The following is a 26,614-nucleotide window of genomic DNA, read 5'->3' as shown; positions in this document are numbered from 1 at the left end:
CATACTTGGCGGATCTGTTGGTAGTAGTAGGTACTGCGAAGACGAGCTGAATCGTTTCTGCGGCAGAGGGGCGCCTTGGGTTTTAAATTTTGTTCATTTTGAGCTTACGTTTTCCGTTTCCAACACTTTGCGGCGATCGATGATTGGGATATGATTGGATACAGTAGAGCTGGTTTGCCCACTTCCATGCGCCCAGATGGCATTCTCGAGTGCCCACCAGCAGTATGCCCGAGGGGGAGCTTGGCAAGCGTGAATTCCCACAACCCATCTGCTGGATGGGTTCATTACACAGCCCAGAAGAAGGTTCTACATAGTGATGGCTTGAAAATAAGGCATGGGCTTTGCCCTATTCTGTTCATCACACAACCCACAAGGGGCCTCTTTACAGTGAGGGCTGCAATTGAGCAGCCCTCATCCTCCTCCTCATCACCACCACCACCACCAGTTGATGCAAAGAAACACAAGGGCAGCTCTTTCCCTGCTGTGCTTGGCATCCCTCGATCCATATGGAAACAGCTTGTGAATCCCTTGAGCAATTTCGGATTCGGTCAACGGAGTGTTTGGGAGGGAGGAGTTGGGCTCTTTGTCATCTCTGGTGCTGTCCTCTTGTCCCTCACCGTGGGCTGGCTGAAAGGCTACCAGGTGCGGTCCCGAACACAGAAATACCAGGCTGTCATTGAGTTCTCCAAAGCCAATGGGATATGCGTGGGGACACCGGTGCGGATTCGGGGCGTTGATGTTGGCAATGTGGTTAGTGTTAAGCCAAGCCTCGAGAGCATTGATGTGGTGGTCCAGGTTAGCACTTGTTTCTCTCTCTCTTATAAAAAAAAAGGCCCATGTCATGCTACTGTGCCCGTCAAAGCACAATTAATGTTTTATGGACTTATCTTTAGAAGAAAGCTTAATTATCATTGTTGGTGAAGTCAGTCAGGAAGCTGATAATGCCTAGTATTGCTAATGGGAGAAGACAAAAGGAAGGAGCTTGGTCCCAAATGCTCGTGTAAGCAGTCCATCGGGATTCCACTGACTTGGAACCAACTTGAATCCTGCTCTAGATAGAGGATAGGGTATAAAAACATATAGTGGAGAGTGATTGAATATGGATTGTCAGAATGTTGTCAATGACCTCTGTACATCTTGGTTACGCTAAGGTCAGAATGGAGGTGGATCCCTTTCTTTTGATGTGTTCTACTTTCCAAGCACGTATCCTTGTACAACTTGGTCATCCACTCATTTTAGTAAATCAATGGATGCATGTGGCATTTCTCTTGTTTATGCTGAGTCCAAGGTTGGAGGGGCATGTGTTATGTACCTACCCTAACCCTAGAGGTTAGGGACTAATCCAACAGGGTTAGGGAAGCCCTGGGATTAGGGGAAGGAGGCTTGGATGGGTGGCTAAGGTTTGGGTGGGTGAATCTTTTACCTAGTTTTGTGTTGATTGATATGATTCCTTGAGAGGGCTATGTCAGACCGACGGGCATTTCATTGGGTATTGGCAGTAGGTCCAGGTAGGGAGTTCCATTGATTTAGACCAGGACTCCAGGATCATTCCGCTTGCTAGGGTGGAAGGTAGCCAGTACCATATTCAGAATCGGTTGTTGCTCCGTGATGATTTAGTCAGTGCACCGGATTGTGCTGAGACTAGGGAAGAGATTTCTTATGATCGTTGCAACACTCCTACAGCAGGTCATCCGGAGATTCGACGGACTTGTGTTTTCTAATCATCTTGAGTCCGATGGGAAGATGGAGAGGGTGGGATCAGGTTTTGGAGGTTATGTTTTGTGCATATGGCTCCAAGCATTGGGAGAGGTACATCCCTATGGTCGAGTTTGCCTATGGTACTACTGAGCGTATGGTTCAAGTAGTAGCTAGGATATGTTTGGTAGGAGTTGGGTCAAAACCTAGATTCCCTCAGACTTTGATAGCTTGAAGGAGACACAGTTGTGATGCTTGATAGTCAGGAGTCTCTGAGAGGGAGGTATGTGTTAGAAGTCATCTCTTGTCTTAATCAGACACCAGGGCCTCTGTTGTGGGTGTGCCCGCCCTGTATAGGTGTTTTATCATTTTTCCTCACTCCCCGTATTTTTTCCCCATTTTTTCATGGTGTGGATGGATGCCGCATGTTGACAGGAGCACCTGGTACTGGCCGACTGCCTATGATGCAGTCGTGGAGGTGCTGATGTTGGCCGACTTGTTTTACACAGTCGTGGAGATATTCTTTGCTGGCCGACTGCTTTATGCAGTCGTGGAGAGCCCTCAAGCGCTGGCCGACTGCATCCATGGGGCGTATAAATAGGCCCCATGCTCCTCACCATTTCATCATTCAGTTTTGTACGGGATCTTGTGTATAGAGAAGAGTTTACACGCCTATCTCTCATTGTCTCTTGTGCTGTCTATTTTCTGCACTCTACTTGCTCTTGTGGACCCAAGTTTGGTTATCATTTCCGCTGCATATTTTGACATGGTATCAGAGCCCTAGGCTCTTGATAGATCTTGGGAGTTTTCTGAGCAAGAGGGGGATAGTTAAGTTGCTGATTGGTGGACTGTTTTGGACTGTTCGGGAAGAGAAATTGCAAGAGTAAGGCGGGCTAAGGTGCTGGACAGCCACTTGCAGGTTTAGAGTTTTTTTTTTCGCACCCACCCACCCTTTTTCAGTTTAATCCCCGCGATGGCAGATTTGCTAGAGATGGCTGAGAAGCACGTGAAGATCTTGACTCTCCCCACGTTCCCTGTGGAGCGTCAGTTGGACGGGAACAATTACGGCATCTGGAAGGTTATGATGGAGTCTGTGCTGGAGTCATATGACCTTGCTGATTTCATCGTCATCGGGGCTCCACGGCCGGAAGCAGAGGAAGGGGATTTACTGTCGATGAAGAAGGAGCGAGAGGCACAGGCACACATGTGGGATCGTGTCAACGCCAGGGTCCGGTCATTTATTTTCCTCAACTGCACACCACAAGTAATCAATCACATAAAGCACATGACGCTGGCCAGAGGCATATGGCAGCACTTGGCTCCTCTTTATAACAGGGTATCACCCATGAAAAGGATGGAAGTGGAGATGCGGGTTATGAACCCTGCAAAGTCCTCGACGATGCGGGAACACATTAACAAGCTGCAGGCCCTTCAACAGGAAATCCTCCAGGCTGGGAAGGAGATATCATCTGAAGACATGGCCATCACTTTGCTGTCCCACTTGCCTGCTTAGTATTCTGCTTTCTACTCCTCGTTGATTACGAGTGGCAGGCTCAGCACTATTACCTGGGAGGAGCTTGTGCCAATGGTCTTGGACCAGGAGGAACGTTTCACGAACCCTCCTCACAGCAGCGGTTCGGAGGCCTTAACTGGCCCACGGTCGAAAGGCCGGAATAACAACAAGGGCAAAGGGAAGGCTTCACCGGAGAAGTCTTTTGAGAAGAAGCCTGACTCAGAACGAGAGAAGTTGAAGGCCGAAAGATCCTGCAATGATTGTGGCGAGAAAGGCCACTATTGGAGGAAGTGTCCTAAGCGGAGTGGGAAGAGTGCTGATTCCTCAGCCTCAGCTGCAAAGACTCTTGCATTTGTGCACTTAGAGATGATGGACTCCGACGCTTCATCGTCTTCAAGCGAGGAGGCAGTTGGCTTCACCGCGAAGGATACCTGGGAATGGATTCTTGACAGTGGTGCTTCCAGGCATATGACTCCGTCCCGTGACTTCTTTTTGGATCTAAAACGGCAATCAGGTCGCATCTTTATTGTTGACAACTCCACTATTCCGATACATAGTGAGGGCCGAATGGAGATTATTCCCGACGGCAAGGGGGGCAAGCATGCTTCCCGTGTTCTTTATGTCCCTGCTCTGGGTTTTCATCTTCTGTCACATTGCATGAAGTATGCAAGACTGGCTTTCGGATGGAATTTGAGGAGCATTTAGTTGCTTTACGGGACCGTGAGACTGGCCAGGTTGTTTGGGAAGGCGGTGTGGAGAATGGTATTTACAAGCTCTCTGCACTCTCCTCGTTGACAGGTTCTCAGGTCGGAGATTTGTGGCACTTTCGTTTTGGCCACTTAAATGTGGATGCATTGCGGCGAGCTTTCGAGACCAGATGGTGGTTGGCTTGCCAGATGTTGGCAGTAAGCAAGGGCGTTGCAGTTCTTGCATACGTGGTAAGCAGCACAGGGAATCCTTTCCGAAGCAGGCTTCCAGGCGGGCTTCGAAACCATTGGAGTTGATTCACACTGACTTGTGTGGACCTTAGCAGACACCATCTTTGGGAGGATCTCTCTACTTTATGCTGCTTGTTGATGATTGTACCAGATTCACGTGGGTCTACTTTCTTTCCTAGAAGGACCAAGCTTTTGCACGGTTCAAGGATTGGCACGTGATGGTGGAGAAAGAGTCTGGATTTCAGGTAAAGACTCTCAGGGCTGACAAAGGAGGTGAATTCTCCTCGACTGTATTTCTCAGATTTTGTGCAGATCATGGCATCAAGAGGGAACTGGCCAATACAGGATCGCCTTCGGAGAATGGAGTTGTAGAACGCAAGAACAGGACTGTGGTGGAGATGGCGAGGACCATGCTGGAGCATCGTGATCTTCCTCGTCCACTTTGGGGAGAGGCTGTGGCAACGGCTGTCCATACCCTCAACCGATCTCCGACGACTTCAGTACCTCATATGACTCCATTTGAGGCATACTTTGGAAGGAAACCTGATGTCTCGCACTTCCGTGTTTTTGGGAGTGATGCGTATGTACATATTCCCTAGAAGCAGAGGGGGAAGCTTGACTCCAAGTCCCGCAAGCTTGTATTTGTGGGGTATAATTCTCTTTCCAAGGGATACAGATTGTATGATCCAGATAGGAACGAGATTGTTGTCAGCCGGGATGTGGTCTTTGACGAGCATGTTCCAGTATCCACTGTCGAGGAGCCGCCACTTCTTGGAGATCCAGAGGAGTCTGATGATGATTCCCAGACCATTATTCCAGTTGATCAACCTCAGCCCAGTAGAGGAGGTTGAGCCCGCAGCTGGAGTAGAGTCCCCGCGACCACAGGAGGCTCCACGATCTGTTCGAGTACCTAGGTGGTTGTTGGACACCCTTCGGGAGTCGGGTGTCACGGAGTTACCCTCCGAGTGGACCACAGAGGATGGCCCTCGAAGATCACACAGAGTCCGAGATAAAAGCAATACAACGGAGCTTCTTCAGGTAAACTATGCTCTGATGTCTCGTATTATGCGGGACAAGGAGCCCACTTCCGTCAAGGAAGCCCTCTCACAGGATACCTGGAGGAAAGCCATGTAGGTGGAACTTGATGCCATCGAGAAGAACAACACATGGGAGTTGGTACCGAGGCCGTCGAAACGGTCAGTCATTGGTGTCAAATGGGTCTTAAGACCAAATATGCGTCTGATGGGTCGGTGGACAAACACAAAGCCAGACTTGTGGCTAAAGGTTATGCTCAGCGGCCAGGCATCGACTACGAGGATACCTTTGCACCGACAGCATGGATGTCCACGATTCGGACTGTTCTTGCTCTTGCTTCTTCTCAGCGGTGGCCCGTGTATCAAATGGATGTAAAATCTGCGTTCCTTAATGGTGACCTGCAGGAGGAGGTGTATGTTGAGCAGCCTCCAAGCTTTATTGTTCCAGGATCAGAAGGGATGGTTTACAGGTTACGTAAGGCCTTGTATGGTCTTAAGCAGGCTCCTAGGGCTTGGAATCAGAAGATTGATTCCTTCTTTGTTCGGACTGGATTTCAGAGATCGGTTGCAGATCCTAACCTGTATTCTTTCGGGAACGCGGCATGGTTACGATAATCATCCTTTATGTGGATGATCTCATTCTCACCGGCGGTCATGTGGAGCACATTGGTGTGACAAAGGCTGCCTTGTCAAAGGAGTTTGAGATGACCGACTTAGGCTTACTCCACTTCTTTTTGGGATTGGAGATCTGGCAGACCCAGAGGGGGTTTTTGGTCTCTCAGCAGCGGTATGTTCATGAGTTGCTTGAGGCCTTTGGGATGGAGAACTGCAAGCCTATTACTTCGCCGATGGATCCAAACACAAAGTTAACCGTTACTGATCCTTGTGAGCCAGTTGATGCCTCGCAGTACCGGAAGTTGGTTGGTTCATTGATCTGGCTGAACACCAGATTGGACTTGAGCTTCTCCGTGGGGCTGTTGAGCTCTTTTATGCAGACGCCATTGAAGTCTCATTGGGACGCAGGATTGCGGATCTTGCGGTATCTGCAGAGTACGAAGGATCTAGGACTCTTTTACACAGGAGGGGATGGAGTCAGACTCCAAGGTTGGAGTGACTCAGATTGGGGAGGAGATCCAGACACACGAGGAGATCTACTTCAGGATACAGTTTTACCCTCGGCTCAGGAGCAGTTTCTTGGAGCAGCAACAATAGGCAGCCAACTGTTGCCCTCTCTTCGATAGAGACAGAGTACCGGGTTGCTTGTGGTGCTGCTTGCGAGGTTGTGTGGCTGCGGAGGCTGCTAGGCGAGATTGGGTTTCCACAGAAGGAGCCCACAGTCATCCAGTGCGATAACCAGAGTTGTATAGCTATTGCTCGGAACCCGGTCTTCCATGCCCGGACCAAGCACAAAGAGATACAGTATCACTTTGTACGTGAGAAGATCTTGGCTGGTGACATCTTGCTACTTTATTGTTAGACGGAGGACAATGCGGCGGACCTCTTCACGAAGTCTCTACCTCAGGCTACGCTCAGGTGGCACTCCAGCTCCCTTGGGTTGATTGCACAGCCAGGAGCTGAGAGGGGTTGTTAGAAGTCATCTTCTGTCTTAATCAGACACCAGGGCCTCTGTTGTGGGTGTGCCCGCCCTGTATAGGTGTTTTATCATTTTTCCTCACCCCCCGTATTTTTTCCCCATTTTTTCATGGTGTGGATGGATGCCACATGTTGGCAGGAGCACCTGGTACTGGCCGACTGCACGTCATGTGCTCTTGGTGGCTGGCCGATTGCCTATGATGCAGTCGTGGAGGTGCTGATGCTGGCCGACCTGTTTTACACAGTCGTGGAGATATTCTCTGCTGGCCGATTGCTTTATGCAGTCGTGGAGAGCCCTCAAGCGCTGGCCGACTGTATCCATGGGGCATATAAATAGGCCCCATGCTCCTCACCATTTCATCATTCAGTTTTGTACGGGATCTTGTGTATAGAGAAGAGTTTACACGCCTATCTCTCAGTGTCTCTTGCGCTGTCTATTTTCTGCACTCTACTTGCTCTTGTGGACCCAAGTTTGGTTATCATTTCCGCTACATATTTTGACAGTATGATATCCCCTACGTACGAGGATTTACCAGATTCTGGAAAGGATGGGTATCATGTTAGGGCTAGTAGATATTTATTTCGGTGATTTCAAGTTTCCAATTCCATGAGGAGTTGGAGGATTGAAGGATGGTTTATGATGTTCAAGGATCTGAGAAGGTTCAATTTCCAATTCCATGAGGAGTTGGAGGATTGAAGGATGGTTTATGATGTTCAAGGATCTGAGAAGGTTCAGTTTCCAATTCCATGAGGAGTTGGAGGATTGAAGGATGGTTTATGATGTTCAAGGATCTGAGAAGGTTCAGTTTTTTGTCTTGTTTCCATTGTCATTGTTGGAGGAACAACAGCTTTGGTACGCTAGTTTCTTGATACGTGGCTAAGGTTTGCGGACGCGAACCTACGGTTGGGTGGTGAGCTTGCCTGCACCCTTTTTATTTGGTTTCTCTAACCTTATTTGTGCCTATGTATTAGGTTGAATTCTGGAGGGATCTTACAGCATGCTTTATCACTGATGTGTGCTTCTTGACAAACGAGAGAAGTACCACTTTGTGATGTGTGGTAATGGAAGCATAAGTTCAAGATGCAGATATAAGAAATGGTACTTATAAAGAGTGGCAATGACTCAATGAAAACAAAAATGGATCCCAACCCCTTGTTGTCATGCCGCTTTATATGATTAGTTTTATTCCATAGACAGGCACACACGTGAGCAGGATCAAGTTGATGAATACACATGGTTTTAGCGTTATGCATGACAGTGGCAAATGAGACAATTGCGCTTAATGGTGGTACACTCTCTTCATTGTCATCTAGGTAGAATGGTAGGACATCATTTTCTCAAGGCCGAGCTAAATGTGATGTGTTGTTGGGGAGCTTTAAGGAAACTGTCTGATGGCATGGGAAGTATCAGACAATATATTCAGTAATGATTTGATGTGATGTGTTGTTGGGGAGCTTTAAGGAAACTGTCTGATGGCATGGGAAGTATCAGACAATATATTCAGTAATGATTTCGTCGACGTAGAGTCTTTCCAGCGACTCTCCACCCCTCATTGGAGTGAAGCAATCTTGAAACTAGTGTTTTGGGTCCACAAGCGTCCTTGGTGTGCCTGTAGTAGCGCTTGGATTGCAACCTCACGGTGATGGGAATGTTGAAAGTGAAGAACTCACACCGGAGGTCACTCTCGGCAAGCACAAAACCAAGCAGCAGTAGGGTCGTAGATGAATTCTTGTTGCATAAACATCAATGGACTAATCATAGGCGCCACCCATGGGCACAAGCATGCACTATGGACGCTTGGAATAGCCCTAAAATAGCTCGACCAGCTCCTAGAAGGCTCAAAGCAGGCCGGCCAGCAGTAGGGGCTGATCAAGGGCAGCATAGGGAGGTTGTATAGTAGTCGTACTGCTGTACGGCTGATGATGTGGCAGCTGTACAGGTTGTTCAGATGAAATAGCTGGAACATAGGCGTGGAGAGGTGTAGTAGGTCGCCCTTCTAATGAGGATCACAAATGTGCTGTTGTACGGGGGCCGCATCATCAGCCATACAACCACCACCTCATGACGTGGTAGCCATATAGGTCACCCGTATATGAAATGGATGGAAAGTAGGCGTGGAGGGGTTTGTAGGTCGCCCTTCTGATGAGGATCACATAAATGTGCTATTTTGCAAATGGATGAGTGTAGCCTCTTACGCAAAAACGATGGAGAGCTTGTGCAAAGAAGATGGTGATCAAGCTTGTAGAGAGGGAGAAAATAGTCGTGCATGCTTACTTGAGTGCCCACACCCACCCTTTGCCACGGGAGGTCACCTCCACTTACTGGGTGCCCATCCCACATTCCATGGCCACTAGGGTGCCCAGACAGGGTGCCCACCAAGTTGGGCCTTGGGCACTTTAATAAATTGTCCACCCAAATTTTATTGTGTGTGAACCTACAAAGGTTATAAACATTACATAACATTTTAATAAATTAAAACAAAGGTTTGGGGTGTACTTACCACCTGTTTATATACTACAAACATGTTACAATACAAGGCATTCACACGGTTCACAAGTAGGTGTCCCAAGTCTGTGAACTGGTTTAACTACACCAGCTAGGTGTGAACGTCCTTGGGCATCGTCTCATGAACAATACGCACGTCAACACTTAAAATGTGATAGCCACAATGCACAAAACAATTGAAAGATACATCATTGCACAAGATAATCTGCAAGAGACAAAAGCACTGCACAATACACCACCACTGGGGCCGCGAACAGGCCAAGCCCCCCTCAATATTGAAGTATATTATTGGAGTATTTAATCTGTACAAAGTTCCAAGGGCTTGCTAGCTAGATATTCCAATGCAATGCAAATATGAAGACAAGTTACCCAAATGAAAGTGTGTTGGAGTCGATTGTGGATTTTGGACTCATCGAATGAGCATAAGGTTGTTCTTGAAAGGTGTTTAGGGCTCAAAGAAGACTGCCATAGCTTCGTGGGCAGCCGACCTCAACACTGTGCAAGCAGGTTGTTTGTCCCTCGTGGATATGTCAGAGTTGGTGCAGCGTAGTACACACACGTAGAGAGAAGTTGACGCAGAGAGAGAGAGAGGTTGGCGAACAGCTTTGATATGTATTAGCAATGAATAGGTTGGATTTTACAATGGTTGGGCATGGGTATATATACCCTCTCAATGGAAATGGCCGACTCACTTAGATACGACTGAATCCACATGAGATACTATATTTTAACACCCTCTCTGTAGCTCATAGTGGACATAGAAAAGAAACCAAGTCGATGTAGATGCAACCATGGACACCTCAGTACTGGCCGGATACTGAATACACCTCGGAAAATGCACCAAACAACCTGTCTCCTCAAGGAATGCCATCTTGAGCTTCAGCTGCCACATAGAATAATGAATTGCAGACAACTCCACATTCATGATCCCCCATTCGTTGAACTGCGAACACATCACGTTCAAAAAATCCTCTGAACCTTGAACTGTCGACACATGACGCCCAAAATTCTCTGACAATGAACTAGGAACTCATCCCATCCATAGTCTACTACCAATGAACTACGAACACATCACGTCCATAGATTTGTCAAGCTGTTCCATGCCAGATGCATGTGCCTTGAACTTCGACACACGGGTCCAAATCACCAAAAAACGGGAGCACAGACTGCCCCTCTCTGCCACTCACATGCCTCTCTCTGGCTGAAGCACGTGGTAGCATCCATCCACCAAGCTAGAATGCTGGAGTATGTGCCAGTGAAGTCCTCGCCACACCGGCAGACGCCGTAGCATCCCTCTTAGAATCACTGTCACTGTCATCCTCGTCAGCTTTGCCTTTGCCTTTGTCATTCGTCGAGCCTTGAGCTTTAGCTTTGGATTTGCAATCCCGAGCCAAATGCCCTCGCTTTCCGCACTTATAACAACGGCTCCTAGACTTCTTATTGGATTCCGATGCAACATGTGCCGATTCTACATCCTTCGGAACCCGAATCTTGCCTTGGGAAATGAGCACTGCTTCCTCCTCAATGAGAAAAGAGCTGAGATCATCAAATTCCAGCTTTTCCTTCGTGACTTGTAAGCGTAATGCCCTCGAGACCATCTCGTACTCCTCAGGCAACTTCGTAAGAACCAAGGCAGCTAACTGGGTACTAGTTAATGCACTATTCATAGCCGATAACTGATCATGGATAATCTTTGCCTTCATTAGAAGTGACTGCATAGAGGTCCCGGTTTCAAACTTGATGGAAAACAACTGGCCGAGAAAGGTTACTGCTCGCATTGTTGAGTCTCGATCAAACATTCCTGCAAGCTTTGACCACATTTCCTTGGCAGTCTTTAAAGTCTGAATGGCAGGGGAAATTTCCTTGGTGAGAGATTCTGCAATCGCCGACATCGCCTTCGCATTGTGAGCATCCCAATCCACAAGAGATTTGAGAAACTCCTCCTCCTGAAGACGTGTAAACCGATTGCTATCCCTTCGGGGACGTTCCTCCGAGCCATCAACAATGTCCCATAAGCCTTTTCTGCTAAACCATAGCCTCATGATCAAGTTCCAATGCGCATAATTGTCGCCATTCAGTTTGTCGTCCTTGCTCGAACACGGGAGTCCCATCTCGAAAACTCCGTCCACCTCTTCTCAGTCGACCCGGTCTGCTCGCCTTGTGCGTTTCCTCAAGCCTTGGGCTATGTACTTTGCTACCTTGTTCAGCAGCGCCTCTGTCGACAGTAGCACCACTACAGCCCTGTTAGCTCTGCGCCACCACTATAGCTGGCACTGTCACGAAACAGGCCCAAGTCCAGTCTGAATTTTTGTCTATTGCTTGGTTGCGCTAGCTCGCCTGTTTCTGACATGTGCACAGCCTGCAACGCCTGTATCAGCCCTGTGCATCACCTGTGCGCCTGTGCCATCAAATGTCGCCTTCTGCCCAGTCAGCAAACAGCCGCCGATTTTGCCTACAGTAGTACTGACAGCACTTCTGACCTCTGTGCCGCCTCTGCCAAGAGAGCCGTCGCCTGCAGCACCTTAAGCCACAGTTCACGATCGCCGCCAATACAGCACGCAAGCCAAAGAAAAAACGCAGCTCTTGTTCTCAACTGCTCCTACCTGCGCTTGAGGATCATTGAGCCAGAAGCTCTGATACCATGTCAGAGTTGGTGCAGCGTAGTACACACACACGTAGAGAGAAGTTGACGCAGAGAGAGAGAGAGAGGTTGGCGAACAGCTTTGATATGTATTAGCAATGAATAGGTTGGATTTTACAATGGTTGGGCATGGGTATATATACCCTCTCAATGGAAATGGCCGACTCACTTAGATACGACTGAATCCACATGAGATACTATATTTTAACAGGATACTCTCTCCCAATCGCACCCTTTCCCTCTACCTACTTCAATTCAACATCTTTTTATCCAAACAAATCTCCACCTCCACCTTCTTCACCCTCTTCTCCTGCATCGACAACTTGATGCAACCAATTGGTCGGCACCCTTTTCTTACCCTCTTCTTCTATGACTAATCCATTTCCTTCTTGGACACACCACCCTCCTCTATTTCATCCAATCACACCACCGTGTTGTGTCCAACCTCGCCATGTAACGTGCGGAAGCTTTGGGAGTCTTCTTTCAGCTCTAAACACTCCTGGCAACATGCTGATGCAAAACGCAGATATAGAGAGAGAGTAGAGAGAGAGAGATGTGCTGGAAAATTCTGTATATTCATATAGTACAAAAAGGTACTTGTCTACAGCCATAGGCTGCCTTGAAGAAAAGGTGATAACACCCAAAATTCTGTCCCCCTATGGGACTCCTAATGACCCAATCCCTGGAGGATTGAATGAATCTTTCAAGGAGTCTCTTGTGCTATTTATAGTTCTTTTGACTTTATGGAGAACTGGCCGACTGCTGGTCGGCCAGCTGATTCCGGCTGCGTGGAGAACAGGGTGGAATTGGTCGCCTACAGGAAGCCGGCTGCCGTACACACGTGTGCTGCAAGTACAGTTCTGTACGGACAGCCGGCGCATCACACAGTCGTACACGTGTGCTGCAGGTACTATCTGGCTGCGCTGCGTGGAGAGAGACTGGCCGGCGCATCACACAGGCGGGTACATCTGTCCAGCTGTGCAGGCAGCGCATCAGTCAGGCGGCTACAGGTATAGTTCTGTACGGGCAGGTACAGGTGGCTACAGTCTGGTCCAGTCCAGCAATTCAGGGGGTGCATCAGTTAGGCGGCTGCTGGGTGAATAGTATAGACAGGTACACACGTGTGCTGCAAGTACAAATCTGTACGGACAGGTGCACACGTGTGCTGTAGAGTTGTTGACACAGGCGGCTGCAAGTACAGACTGGTACGGTCAATCCATCCGGTGCAAAACTGCGCATAACAGTTGGTAAACTCTGAACATATCTTTCTCTCTTTCTTTCCACTGGCTTATGTCTGCTATAGAGTTGTTTCTTCTGGCCCTTTGTGAGAGGAGGGGTATGGCAGTTTGAAGGGTGGAAACAGAGTTGGACAATGGATTTGTACTTGGGCTGAATTTGAAGCCATGAACATGGAACAGCCAGATGCGAGTCGAGTTTGAGCTTGAGTTGTAGATGCGAGCAATGGAGATTCGATTGGAAGGTTGTGTAGCAACATCCCGTGTTGTTGCACAAGGCGACGCCAGGCGACACGAAAGATATCTTGCGGCTTTAGACGCAAGAATGACACCGGCGGCTTCCTTGAGTCATCCTCCCGAGAGGATGAACTTCAGTAAGTACAATGGTAAACTCGACCCCACAAGTCTTTATTCTTGGTTGCATCAATTTTAAGCTTATTTTCTTGCAGTTAGAAATAATGATACTGATAGAGTGATCCTGGCTAGTAGCCTAGTTGGTACTTGAAAGGTGAGGCCATTCCTTGGTGGACCCAGTGGGCTCATGCCCTACACTAGATTAGGTATGGCGGCTTCTGTTTGGGACGAGTTTGTCCTTGATCTTAACCGGCGGTTTCTACTGCCCCATTACCTTGAGCGACTCGAAGACGAGTTCAAGGGGGCGCGTCAAAACGCGCAACTAGTCCTACAGTTTGCCAATAAGATTTTGAACTTATGTTTGCAATTGGGCATATCTGACAAGGACAAGAAAGGGCAGTTGCTTTATGGCCTTGACATGCAAATCTAGTGGAAAGTGCGTATGTTTCGGCCAGCCACCTTCGAAGATGCACTCTCACTTGCGCAGAGTGCTGAAATGAAGTACAATGGTGGAAAACCTAAGACTTTCCAACCTGTCACTCCCAAGTCAGCCGCCTCGGGGGGAAATGGCCAGAACCAGACGAGGTCTTCCCCAGGACAGAGCACGGGAGCCTCCGGCTCCAAGAACTCGACCAACACGCAAAGGGTCGTTGTCTTGTTTGACAGCAGCGGCAGCACGGAGGATGTGGTCACGGAACAAGCCGCGTGGCGAGCCCGTTTCTCCTGACTTTGTAGACAAGAAAGTTGAGGGATTTAGCATAGGAATGACAACGAGCATCAAGTTTAAAGCTCAAGGTGCTAAATTAGTGATTCAAGGCATAGAGTTTGTGCGAGATTTTATGGTCGCCCCTCTTGTAGGAGTAGACATAATTTTGGGAATTCAGTGGTGTCACAAGTTCAAGCCAAATATCGTTTGGGACATGCACACTTTTCGGATTATCCGGAATGTGTCCAAAGCCCAAGTGACCATTTGATGTGAGCCAGGAATCCCGAACTTTCCTCTCATAAGCCACTTGTAGGCTAAACGAGAAATCAAGAAAGACACACAACGCGCGATGATATACATCGAGACTGCCCAGATAGTGGCCAATGCTTTAGAGAAGTACCACGCTCTCCATGAAAAGTTTCAGAAGATTTTTCTTGGGGACAATCTCCCTCCCCAACTCATCGCGTCTAGACCAGAGGATCACAAGATAGACCTTTTCCTAGGCTCGGATTCCTCGAGCAAGTTTCCATACCGCCTGTCCAAGGCAATGGAATCGGAGTTGGACCGCCAACTCCAAGAACTGTTGCAATTTGGCTTCATATGCCCAAGTGTGTCGCCATTTGTCACGTGCATCTCGCACTTGGATGCCACGTAGACATTTCTGTACAGAAGGTGCAGGACCTGGGATGGTGAACTGGTCCCATGTGAGCCGAGTCCGGGACAAGTCAGCCAGGGATCCATCTCAGTCGTCCGAGGTCAGGTGTGCATTGTCCTGCACATGAGTCCAAGGTCAGGTGTGCACTGTCCTGCACATGAAACGGTGCCAGTCCGCGCTGTGAGTCTCCCTCTAGAATGATGTCAGTGGTTCTGTGTATCTGGTTTGGTACCGGATGCCAGATCACTGAGTAGATTAGGTTTAGGACAAGGGGCCAGCCCATAGGGCTACCCCGGATCTGAGTGTGGGCACGGGAATGGTGTAGAACCACCCCCATGAGGGCCAGGAAGGCCCAGGCTGAACCCACCAGCCATGGAGGGGCTGTAGGACAGCCCTAGGGCACAGATCAGGCAATCTCCAGGGGATTACAGCCTTTAGATGGCTGTAGGGCATGTATGGGGGAGCCCATACAGGCTGCCCAGCCTTGGGATTGTGGACAAAAGTGGTGTCCAGCCAATCAGAAGCAGGCGCATCACTTTCAGCATGTTAGGGAAAAAAGGCAGTATTTTTTGGGATTTAATTCAGCATTTATTGCTGAATTTCACCAGTCGTGGGACAATAAGCTGTTTTTCAGCTGGCCGACTGCTCCTGGGAGGAGTATAAATAGGGTAGGCCTAAATCCCATCATTCATCTCAGTTTTCACCGAGTGCTCAAGCCAATCATGGGCCAGTCAAGCCAAGGAGATTGCCAAGCAAAGGGGTGGACTTCTGAAGGTCAAGGGTAGGATTTTCCAGCCAAGAAATGGTCAAGTTTTCTGTATTTGTTTTCAGATTTACATCTTTCTAATAAAGCAAATACACCATCCGTGGTGGGGGCCCTACAGAGGGTAATTGGGACCCAATACTGTGTCCTCTCCATCTCCCCCTTCTCTCTCTATTTTTCTGCACATCTCCTTTCAGTTTGTGCGTTAATTTCCGTCGCGAAAAGAGTGCTGATTTCTGAGTTTTGAAGTACCGATCCTTCTCCGAAGCTTTCGCATATTACAGTGGTATCAAAGCCTACTTCAAGGACAAAGATTCAGTAAAGAAAACCAGAAAATTTTTTCGCTCGTGTGGTTGGTTTTTAGATGCCGGGGGACTACCCCTTTCGGAGTGACTCCTGTCCCTCAAAGGACGGTTGGTTTTTAGCCTCCGGAAGCCTCCGGAAGTCTCCCACACAGATAGTGGATGGTCAGATTGCGTTCCGGAAAGGAATTGCATTTTCCCGCTATGGCGAGCTTTGGCGACGAGAGAGAACCAGAACCATGGGACCAGAGTGCACCAGGCAGCCCAGCTAGGGCACCCGGCTTGAGTGTCACAGACATGTTTCAGCAGATGATGCGAGCAATCGCAGACCAGACAGCCAAGTTGGATGAGCAGAAGGCGCGGATTTTGGCTCTGGAGGAGCGTTCTCGCTCTCCAGCGTCGCGTTTTCCATCTCCTCCTCCCTCTCCTTCCGTATCCCAGATACCAGATCCTCGTCACAGGGACCCTCTCGCGGGGTCACAGCCGCATCCAAGCTCCTTGCTTGAGATGCAGATGCGTGCATTGGAGATTCGACAACGAGAAGACGACGCCATGCGACGAGTGGAACACGAGCATTACCTCAAAGCTTTGGACGCCAGATTGACACCGGCGGTGCCCTCGAATCATTTTCCCGAGAAAATGAATTTCAATAAGTATAATGGTAAACTCGATCCCACAACTCTTTATTCATGGTTACATCAATTTGAAGCTTACTTTGCCGCAGTTAGGAAAACAGATACTGACAAAGTGATCTTAGCTAGTTGGTACTTGGAAGGTGAGGCCATTCCTTGGTGGACTCAGTGGGCTCATGCCCACACCAGAGCAGGTATGGCAGCTTATGGGTGGGACGAATTCGTCCGCGACCTTAAGCAGCGGTTTCTACCGCCCCACTACCTTGAGCGACTCGAAGACGAGTTCAGGAGAGCGCGTCATAACGCGCAACCAGTCCTTCAGTTTGCCAATAAAATTTCGACCTTGTGTCTGCAATTAGGCTTATCTGATTCGGACAAGAAAGGGCAGTTTTTGTATGGCTTGGACACGCAAATCCAATGGGAGGTGCGTATGTTTAGGTCAGCCACCTTTGAGGACGCAGTCTCGCTTGCGCAGAGTGTAGAAATGAAACACAATGGTGGCAAGCCCAAGACTTCCCAGCTGGCTTCTCCCAAGGCTAACACCTCGGGGGGCAAAAGCCAGAACCAGACGGGGTCTTCCCCAGGACAGAGCCCGGGAGCCTCTGGCTCCAAGAACTCGAACAATGCATCTAAGCTGACTCCAGACCAGAAAGCGGAGGCAGGTAAGACAGGTGGCAAGTTGAGTGCTGAGGAGCTTTCTCAGTACAAGAAGGAGGGTAGATGCTTCTTTTGTCATACAAAAGGACATACTTCTCGGGATTGCCCGAAGAAGCCTCCAAAGGCCGCCGCCGCCTCCACAGCTTGAGTGCTGAGGAGCTTTCTCAGTACAAGAAGGAGGGTAGATGCTTCTTTTGTCATACAAAAGGACATACTTCTCGGGATTGCCCGAAGAAGCCTCCAAAGGCCGCCGCCGCCTCCACAGCTTCCGTGGTGAGCACAACTCCCACACAAACCCCAGCGGCTAACCCTAGTTCTTCAACCCCCGGTGCTTCAGTTGGAGCAATTATTAGCCGGGAGCTCGAAGATAAGCAGAAGGGCGCCCATGACCAGGAGTATGAGCGCAACGAATTGCTCAAGTCCTTTGGCTACATAGGTGGCCAGAGAGTCGTTGTCTTGTTTGACAGCGGCAGCACGGAGGATGTGGTCACGGAACAAGCCGCTAGGCGTGCCCGTTTCGAGCTGACCCCGGTGGACAAACAGGTTGAGGGTTTTAGCACAGGTATGACAACGAGCGTCAAGTATGAAGCTCTAGGTGCTAAGTTAGTGATTTAGGGCATAGAGTTTGTGCGTGACTTTATGGTTGCCCCTCTTGTAGGAGCAGACATAATTTTGGGTATCCAGTGGTTTCACAAGTTTCTTCCTGATGTCAAGTGGGACAAGCACACGTTCTAGATCAATCGGAATGTGTCAAACACCCCGGTGACCATTAAGTGTGAGCCAGGTATTCCAAACTTTCTGCTCATAAGCCACTTGCAGGCCAAGCGAGCAGACAGGAAAGGCGCACAGTGTGCGATGATTTACATCCAGACAGCCCAGACGATGGCCAGTGCTTCCGAGAAGTACTCGGTTCTCCATGAAAAGTTCCAGAAGATTTTTCTTCGGGACAGTCTCCCTCCCCAGCTCCCCCCGTCCAGACCGGAGGATCACAGGATTGACCTCCTCCCAGGCTCGGAACCCCCGAGCAAGTTTCCGTATCGCCTTTCTAAGGCAATGGAATCGGAGTTGGACCGCCAACTCCAAGAATTGTTGCAAGCTGGCTTCATCCGCCCCAGCGTGTCACCATTTGCAGCACCGATCTTGTTTGTCAAGAAGAAAGATGGGTCTTCCCGGTTGTGTGTCGATTATCGTGCACTCAACAAGCTGACTATCAAGAGCAGATTCCCAATGCCTCGAATTGACTATATTTTCGAGAGGCTGAATGGAGCAAAGGTGTTCTCAAAACTGGATTTAAAGAGTGGGTACCACCAGGTACGGATTGTTGAGGGGGACATCCCCAAGACAGCCTTCCGTACAGAACGGGCCCACTATGAATTTGTGGTCATGCCATTTGGATTAACGAACGCCCCCGCTACATTTAACCGCATGATGATGCGTATTTTCCGGGAGTTGATTGGAGAGAGTGTGTTCATATTTCTGGATGACATACTCATATTTTCAGCTACAGTTGAGCAGCATGACATTGATGTGGAGAAAGTCCTTAAGTTGCTAGAAAGCAACGAGCTCTATGTCAATGAAAAGAAGTCAGAATTTTATCTGTTCCAGGTACATTACTTGGGATATATAATTAGTGCCGAAGGCATTCGACTTGATCCGGCTAAAGTGGCCGAGATTGCTAACTGGGAAGTACCTCAGACAGCTTATGACATTAGATCATTTGTGGGTATATGCCAGGCATATTCCACCCACATTGACAAGTTTTCTGATCTCTCGGCAGATCTCATCAATCTCCTAAAGGGAGTGAAAACAAGAAGGCAAAAGATTCGAATGACTCCACGAGCGTTGGAGGCATTCCAGAACCTCAAGGTGGCTTTGTCAGAAGCGCCTTGTTTAGCCCTTGCCTCGTGGGACGAACCATTTCAAGTGATCACCGATGCAAGTAACATCGCAATTGGAGGTGTATTGCAACAGAATGGTCATCCGGTAGCTTACATGTCTCGTAAGTTACTGCCCGCCGAAAAGAACTACTCAGTCTATGATCGTGAACTCCTAGCAGTTATACAGGCCTTGAAACATTGGAAACATTTCCTGTATGGCCGTGACTTCGAGGTTCGCACTGACCATCAGGCATTGCGCGGGATTCAGACGATGCCAAGTGCACAGTGGAGTGATCGACAACACCGCTGGAGTCAGATATTCCAGCAGTTCGGTGGCATGATTGAGTACCTTCCAGGAAAGGCCAATCCAGTGGCCGATGCTTTGAGCAGGAAGGGACAAGTATCTGCGATTCAGACCACTAGACTTGACCTTGTTGGTACAGGACTAGAAGACATGAAGCACACGTACGCGGATTCCGAGGAATTCGGTACACAGTGGGAACAGGCATTGGATGCCACAGGACCATGCCATTTTCTGATACGCGATGGTTGGCTTTTCTACAAAGGCCGACTATGTGTCATGAAGTCATTCCGGGCAGCTCTTCTCCATGATGCCCATGACGCCATTACAGGTGGTCATAGGGGCATGAATTCGACTCTGGAGAAATTAGAACGGCAATACTATTGGCCAAAGATGAGGCGTGATGTGTTTACATATGTACAACGCTGTGACATTTGTCAAAAGGTGAAAGCTCCTCGTGGAAAGAAGATAGGGTTGTTACAGCCTTTGCCAATTCCTGAGGGTCCTTTCCAGGACATTTCGATGGACTTTGTCACAAATCTGCCTCCCAGTCCGAGTAAGCGTAATACGCAGTGTTTAACTATTGTTGATAGGTTCAGCAAATTTGTTATGCTTATTCCTTGCAGGGCCAATGTGACCACCGAGGATGTTGCCCAGCTATTCATTCGGCATTGGTACCCGATTGGCGGGATTCCTAGGACCATAGTGTCAGATCGAGATGCCAAGTTTACCAGTCATTTTTGGAGGGCATTGTTTGATAATTTTGGTACTAAGTTGAATTTTTCCAGTGCATTCCACCCACAGACAGATGGCCAGACAGAGATATACAACCAGTTGGCCTTTGATGTGCTGAAGTGTTATGTCCACGATCAGCAAGGTAAGTGGGAATCGTTTTTGCCTTTAGTTCAAGCTGTTTTGAATGACTCTTTTTCTTCAGCTATTGGCAGGACTCCATATGAGGCAGCGTTTGGAAGGCCTTTCCAGTCGTTGTTAACCAGGACTTCGTCTTCAATACCTGAAGCGAACAGAGTGACGGAGTCTTACCAGGAGATCCTAGAGTCCGTTAAAAACAGATTGGCTAAAGCGCAAGAGGCCTACACTCGACAGGCCAATAAAGACCGAAGGGACATGAAGTTTTCGGAAGGGGATTGGGTGTATCTTCGATTATGAAGCAAAGATTGAAGCAGGTGGGCAAGCGATGCCCAAAGTTGTCTTTCAGGAGCTTCGGACCATTTCCCATCCGGAAAAAGATTAATGAGGTGTCTATGCAGTTAAAGCTACCTCCGAGTTGGACTATGCACGATGTATTTCATGTCAGTTGGTTAAAGCCATATGCAGGTCCACCCCCTTCAGAGGTCAAAGACGAAGCGAAACCAGACATTATTGATGAAGCAGAAGTAATGGTTCCAGAACAAATCCTTCTGCACCGTTTCAAGCAAGGCTCAGGCCGAAGACTACGACAGTTCCTCACGAAGTTTCAAGACCGAGGAACTCATGAAGCGGTATGGCTCGACAAAGAATTTTTCGAAGACTATCCGGCATTATTGACGGATTATTTGGAGGCTATGCAGCTTCCGTCAAGTTAAGCAGAAGGGGATGTCACGTGCATCCCGCACTTGGATGCCACGTAGACATTTCTGTACAGAAGGTGCAGGACCTGGGATGGTGAACTGGTCCCATGTGAGCCTAGTCCGGGACGAGTCAGCCAGGGATCCATCTCAGTCGTCCGAGGTCAGGTGTGCATTGTCCTGCACATGAGTTCAAGGTCAGGTGTGCACTGTCCTGCACATGAAACGGTGCCAGTCCGCGCTATGAGTCTCCCTCTAGAATGATGTCAGTGGTTCTGTGTATCTGGTTTGGTACCGGATGCCAGATCACTGAGTAGATTAGGTTTAGGACAAGGGGCCAGCCCATAGGGCTACCCCGGATCTGAGTGTGGGCACGGGAATGGTGTAGAACCACCCCCATGAGGGCCAGGAAGGCCCAGGCTGAACCCACCAGCCATGGAGGGGCTGTAGGATAGCCCTAGGGCACAGATCAGGCAATCTCCAGGGGATTACAGCCTTTAGATGGCTGTAGGGCATGTATGGGGGAGCCCATACAGGCTGCCCAGCCTTGGGATTGTGGACAAAAGTGGTGTCCAGCCAATCAGAAGCAGGCGCATCACTTTCAGCCTGTTAGGGAAAAAAGGTAGTATTTTTTGGGATTTAATTCAGCATTTATTGCTGAATTTCACCAGTCGTGGGACAATAAGCTGTTTTTCAGCTGGCCGACTGCTCCTGAGGAGGAGTATAAATAGGGTAGGCCTAAATCCCATCATTCATCTCAGTTTTCACCAAGTGCTCAAGCCAATCAAGGGCCAGTCAAGCCAAGGAGATTGCCAAGCAAAGGGGTGGACTTCTGAAGGTCAAGGGCAGGATTTTCCAGCCAAGAAAAGGTCAAGTTTTCTGTATTTGTTTTCAGATTTACATCATTCTAATAAAGCAAATACACCATCCGTGGTGGGGGCCCTACAGAGGGTAATTGGGACCCAATACTGTGTCCTCTCCATCTCCCCCTTCTCTCTCTATTTTTCTGCACATCTCCTTTCAGTTTGTGCGTTAATTTCCGTCGCGAAAAGAGTGCTGATTTCTGAGTTTTGAAGTACCGATCCTTCTCCGAAGCTTCCGCATATTACACCATTTGCAGCATCGATTCTGTTCGTCAGGAAGAAAGATGGTCCTTCTCAATTGTGTGTAGTTGATGGTCGTGAGGGTTGTAATGAAAAGAACAATAGAGAGGGAGAGAAATACAATGAGTAAGAGGCAGGGGTCAAATTTATAGATACACAAAGCAAAAAGCAAAAAGCTACTTTGCATGGTTATCCACTAAATTTAGAAAAGAAGATGCTTGGCTTTTTCCTAAATTTAGAAAAGTACATGCATGGCTTTTCCCTAAATTTAGAAAAGTAGATGCATGTCTATCCACTTTTTTTTTGAAAAAGTAGATGAATGGAATGAACATATTCAAGGCATTTACATATAACCATATTAATTGTCCTGCTAAAACATTTTTAAAAAATGAAAAGTAAATAGTCGGACATTTTATTATTGCAACATGAAGCACTCAATAAGCTGACTATTGAGAGTAAGTTCCTGATGCCTCGAATAGATTATATTCTTGAGAGGTTGAATGGAGCCAAGTTACCACCAAGTGAGGATTGTTGAGGGGGACATCCCCAAGACAGCCTTCCGTACGGAATGGGCTCACTATGAATTTGTGGTTATGCCTTTTGGCTTGACGAACGTCCCAGCCACATTCAACCGCATGATGATGCATATTTTTCAGGGACTTGATTGGACAATGTGTTTTCATATTTGTGGATGACATATTGGTATTTTCAGCTATGATTGAGCAGCATGACATTGATGTGGAGAAAGTCTTGAAGTTGCTGGAAAGCAACGAGCTCTACGTTAATGAGAAGAAGTCGGAATTTTATTTGTTCGAGGTTCACTACCTTGGATATATAATCAGTGTTGAGGGCATCCGACTTGATCTGGCCAAGGTGGCCGAGATTGTCAATTGGGAAATAGCACAAACCACATATGACATTAGATCCTTTGTGGGTATATGCCAGGCATACTCCACCCACATCGACAGATTCTCTGACCTTTCGGCGGATCTCACTGATCTGCTAAAGGGTGTCAAGACTAGAAGGCAACGGATCCGAATGTCTTCACAAGCGTTGGAGGCATTCAAGAATCTCAAGGTGGCTTTGTCAGAAGTGCCTTGTCTAGCGCTTGCCTCATGGGACAAGCCGTTCCAAGTAATCACCGATGCGAGTAACATCGCAATTGGAGGTGTGTTACAACAGAATGGTCATCCAGTAGCTTACATGTCTCGTAAGTTATTGCTCACAGAAAAGAATTACTCGGTCTACAATCGGGAACTCCTAGCAGTTATTCAGGCTTTGAAACATTGGAAGCATTTCCTTTGTGGCTACGAATTTGAGGTTCGCAGTGACCATCATACATTACACTGGATTCAGACAATGCCAAGTGCACAATGGAGTGACCGTCAGCACCGTTGGAGCCAAATCTTCTAGCAATTTGGTGGTATGATCGAGTACCTTCTAGGAAAGGCCTTTCCTAGGCACTTTTAACCTTGGCATACAGCCCTTTAATAGATGAGTCTTTATCCTTGCCTTTACTCTTGCTGTTTGTGTTAGTGTTGGGTAGCCCGGCTACTAAGAATAGTATACTGAATTCCTTAAAGGTGAGAGGAGTTAGAAGTGGGCCTTGCACCGTCTCTAGTGTTGCCACAAACCGAATGTACTTTGGTGGCAAGACTTGCAAGTTACTGAAGTGGCATGGTAAGTTACTGTGAGCCCCACCTCTTGCCACATGCATCAGTTCACAGATGCATGTGCCAAGTGAATTGAGGACAAGTACAACGGTAAAGTGTAGTACTTCTAGAGCTGTGCAAGTGCTAACAGAGAGACGTGCAGAGTAGATAAGCAAACACAATTCACATGCTAATAATCTTAATGCTAATCTGTATCATGTACAATGTACAAAACTAAAAAGATAATCAAGAATAATTTCCCTAGATCACAACCCAAGCTCTGTTGTAGACTTTCCTCTTCGCAGAAATGCTATCTGCATTTGAGCTTCCCCATTTTCACCTGAGGACTTGTGTCTCATATGATTGATCTCCAGAATTATGAGATGCTGAATTAAGAGCCCAAATGCCCTATTTATAGGTGTGGGGGGGCTTGTCGGCCTTCCTGACTGTGCTTTACAACCTGCCCAAGGCCTGCCTGGCTGCCTATGCACACCTGTACGGCCTGCCTGCCCATTCCCTGTGTGCTGCTGTCCCAAGCATGTCTGGTTACCTTAAAGAGGTGTGTCACATAAAGAGTGAACATTCAGCCTTTATATTTCCATTTTCATATCAGTAAACCTAAGGGGGAGGAAAAAAGGGGGTTGGGGGGTGAGGGGAGTCTGGCCATCTGCAGCTGAAATAAAAGTTAAGAACACTTCAGGATTCATTATGTTGTATTGAAACAGGCACACTAGGGATTAGGGTTATTAGTCCATAGCCTAACCGTGGAACAAGGATCTCACAACCAGCTTTGCCTACAAAGTTGAATCATGTAGTAGTTCACTAGACCTCATTAGAGGAGCCGGCAAGATCAATTAACCAGCCATAGCTCCCCTGGTGGAGCACCCTTGTGCATGAGGCTAGATCAACACCTAGGGTAGCTCCTCAACCAAGTGTTGACATCACATTGTCATAAATCTTGAGCTTAGCAATGGACTTATTTCGGTTCTTGGGTAAGAGTGGCCCATGGTTGCCACCCTTTTTCAAAGGCGTTAAGAAAAATGGGTTTCTAAAGTGATTTTTTAGTTTCAAACCTAAATGAAAGGCTTGGGATGACGTGTCTTTGGTGAGTAATGGGATTCGAACCGGTGTTTTCAAATTCACAATCTGACACTGACAAACATTTCGTAAAAGTTTCGTAAATGGGGAAAGGGGGGGTGGGGGATGTTGTTAGAATCCTGGTGTAGCAAAATTTCAGACCTTTTTTGTCCCACATACATGATGCACCAAACCTTCTCTATTTATCATGGTTTCATTCATTTCTAAGTCATTTTTCATTATGGAGAATCTAAGATTTATAGACTTAACAGGGAGTGAAAAGTCTCAATCTGTGAAAACGAGTATGCTGCAAAATAATGCAAGGCAGCTGCAGAGAACAGGAGAGGGCTACAACAAACCGGGCACCACAAATTTTTTTAATTTTTGGGGGGAGGGGACATTAAAGTTACAAAAAAAAGAGTTTTGTAAAATGAAGTGTTTTTGAAAATGTATAAAATGCAACTATGATAACTCATTAACTAGAAACTCTTAAGAGCTGTGAAGTTCTTAAGCATTAGCCTAATCGCCAGCTTAGTTATGTCTTCTGGGGGACATAGCATGTACTCATACTGATGTCGGTTTTTAATTTTCTTGATTGTTCCATCGCTTCTGTACAGGTATTTGATGTCAATGTCGTGATTCCACGAAATTCATTGGTGGAGGTCAATCAATCTGGGCTTCTAATGGATACACTCATAGACATCACACCAGCAAATCAGTTGCCACATCCCACTGTAGGCCCCCTCGATCCCTACTGCTCAGAAGAAGGGGTCATTGTGTGTGACAGACAGAAAATCAAAGGAGAACAAGGTGTGAACCTTGATGAACTCGTGGGTATATTCACGAGGCTTGCAAGAGAAGTGGATGAGATAGGTGTCAGTCAAATCTACAGCCTAGCGGATCGGGTAGGCAAATCTGTGGAAGATGCTAAGCCTCTCCTTAGCAAGGTATGCATTTTATTGGCACCAGATTGCTACATTATTCCTTCCTAAGGGTCTTTACAGACATCTTTTCTGCCCGTCAGGCAGAGTTCCATGAGGAAAAGGCTCCCCTTTCATTGGGCATGAGCTGCTCTGTAAAGATCCTAAAAAGTAGCAGATTTGATGGGATTCACTGTTAGTTTTGGCTTATTGATCTCTAGTTGCTTTCCAGGTCACGAGTTTGGTAGGAGACCTTGAGCCCCTCCTCAAAGATGTACAGAATGGTGGCCTCTTAAAAGAGCTTGAGCTTCTTACAAAGGTCCTCAACGAGGCAAGTGTGGATTTGAAGACGTTGAACGAATCTGTCTTGACTCCTGAGAACAGAGAGCTACTTCGACAGTCCGTTTCGACACTCACCAAGACGCTGAAAAATATTGAGGTAACTGTGATACCAATCTTGTGGGCGCACCTGTATGTGCGCTAGAAGTTCTGTAACAGTCAAGTATGCATTGTGGGCTTGCAGAGCATCAGTGGAGACGTGAGTGGCATCACTGGAGATGCAGCAACTAGGCACAATTTGAAGCATTTGATAGAATCCTTGAGTCGTCTACTTTCAAACTGAACAAGAACTTTCTAGGCCACTTCAAGGGGTACAATGGCTCCAAAGAAGACGATGGTTTCCTTTATTAAAATAAGCAGACTGGTTTCAGGCTCACCATGATTTAGATTTGCATCTTTCAGCATTTTTTCTTGGGCGGATGGAGAAGGTTTTTACTCTAAGCTCTTCTCAGACTGTTTTTTCCTACAGTTCTCTTTTGCAGCCACTCCTGGTTCTCTTTCCACTGCACATTCATTGTTCCTAGCTTTGACTTCAAGTAAGGTTTTTGCCCAC

The 26,614-nt window shown here is 47.7% G+C and overlaps 1 protein-coding gene across 1 annotated transcript; it reads left to right on the top strand.

Moving 5' to 3' along the window:
- LOC147612174 (protein TRIGALACTOSYLDIACYLGLYCEROL 2, chloroplastic-like) lies at positions 1-26,614 on the top strand. Its single transcript, XM_086784054.1, has 4 exons — positions 1-795; positions 25,420-25,749; positions 25,955-26,161; positions 26,246-26,614. Exons 1-4 carry the CDS (start codon positions 151-153, stop codon positions 26,342-26,344), a joined length of 1,281 nt encoding a protein of 426 aa, XP_086640180.1. The 5' UTR covers positions 1-150; the 3' UTR covers positions 26,345-26,614.

This window comes from Cibotium barometz, chromosome 46 (genome assembly GCF_041138505.1).
Source record: "Cibotium barometz isolate CiBa-2024 chromosome 46, ASM4113850v1, whole genome shotgun sequence".
NCBI classification, from domain to species: domain Eukaryota; kingdom Viridiplantae; phylum Streptophyta; class Polypodiopsida; order Cyatheales; family Cibotiaceae; genus Cibotium; species Cibotium barometz.
The sequence above is the reverse complement of the archived record's forward strand: the minus strand, read 5'-3'. Positions and strand labels throughout refer to the sequence as shown.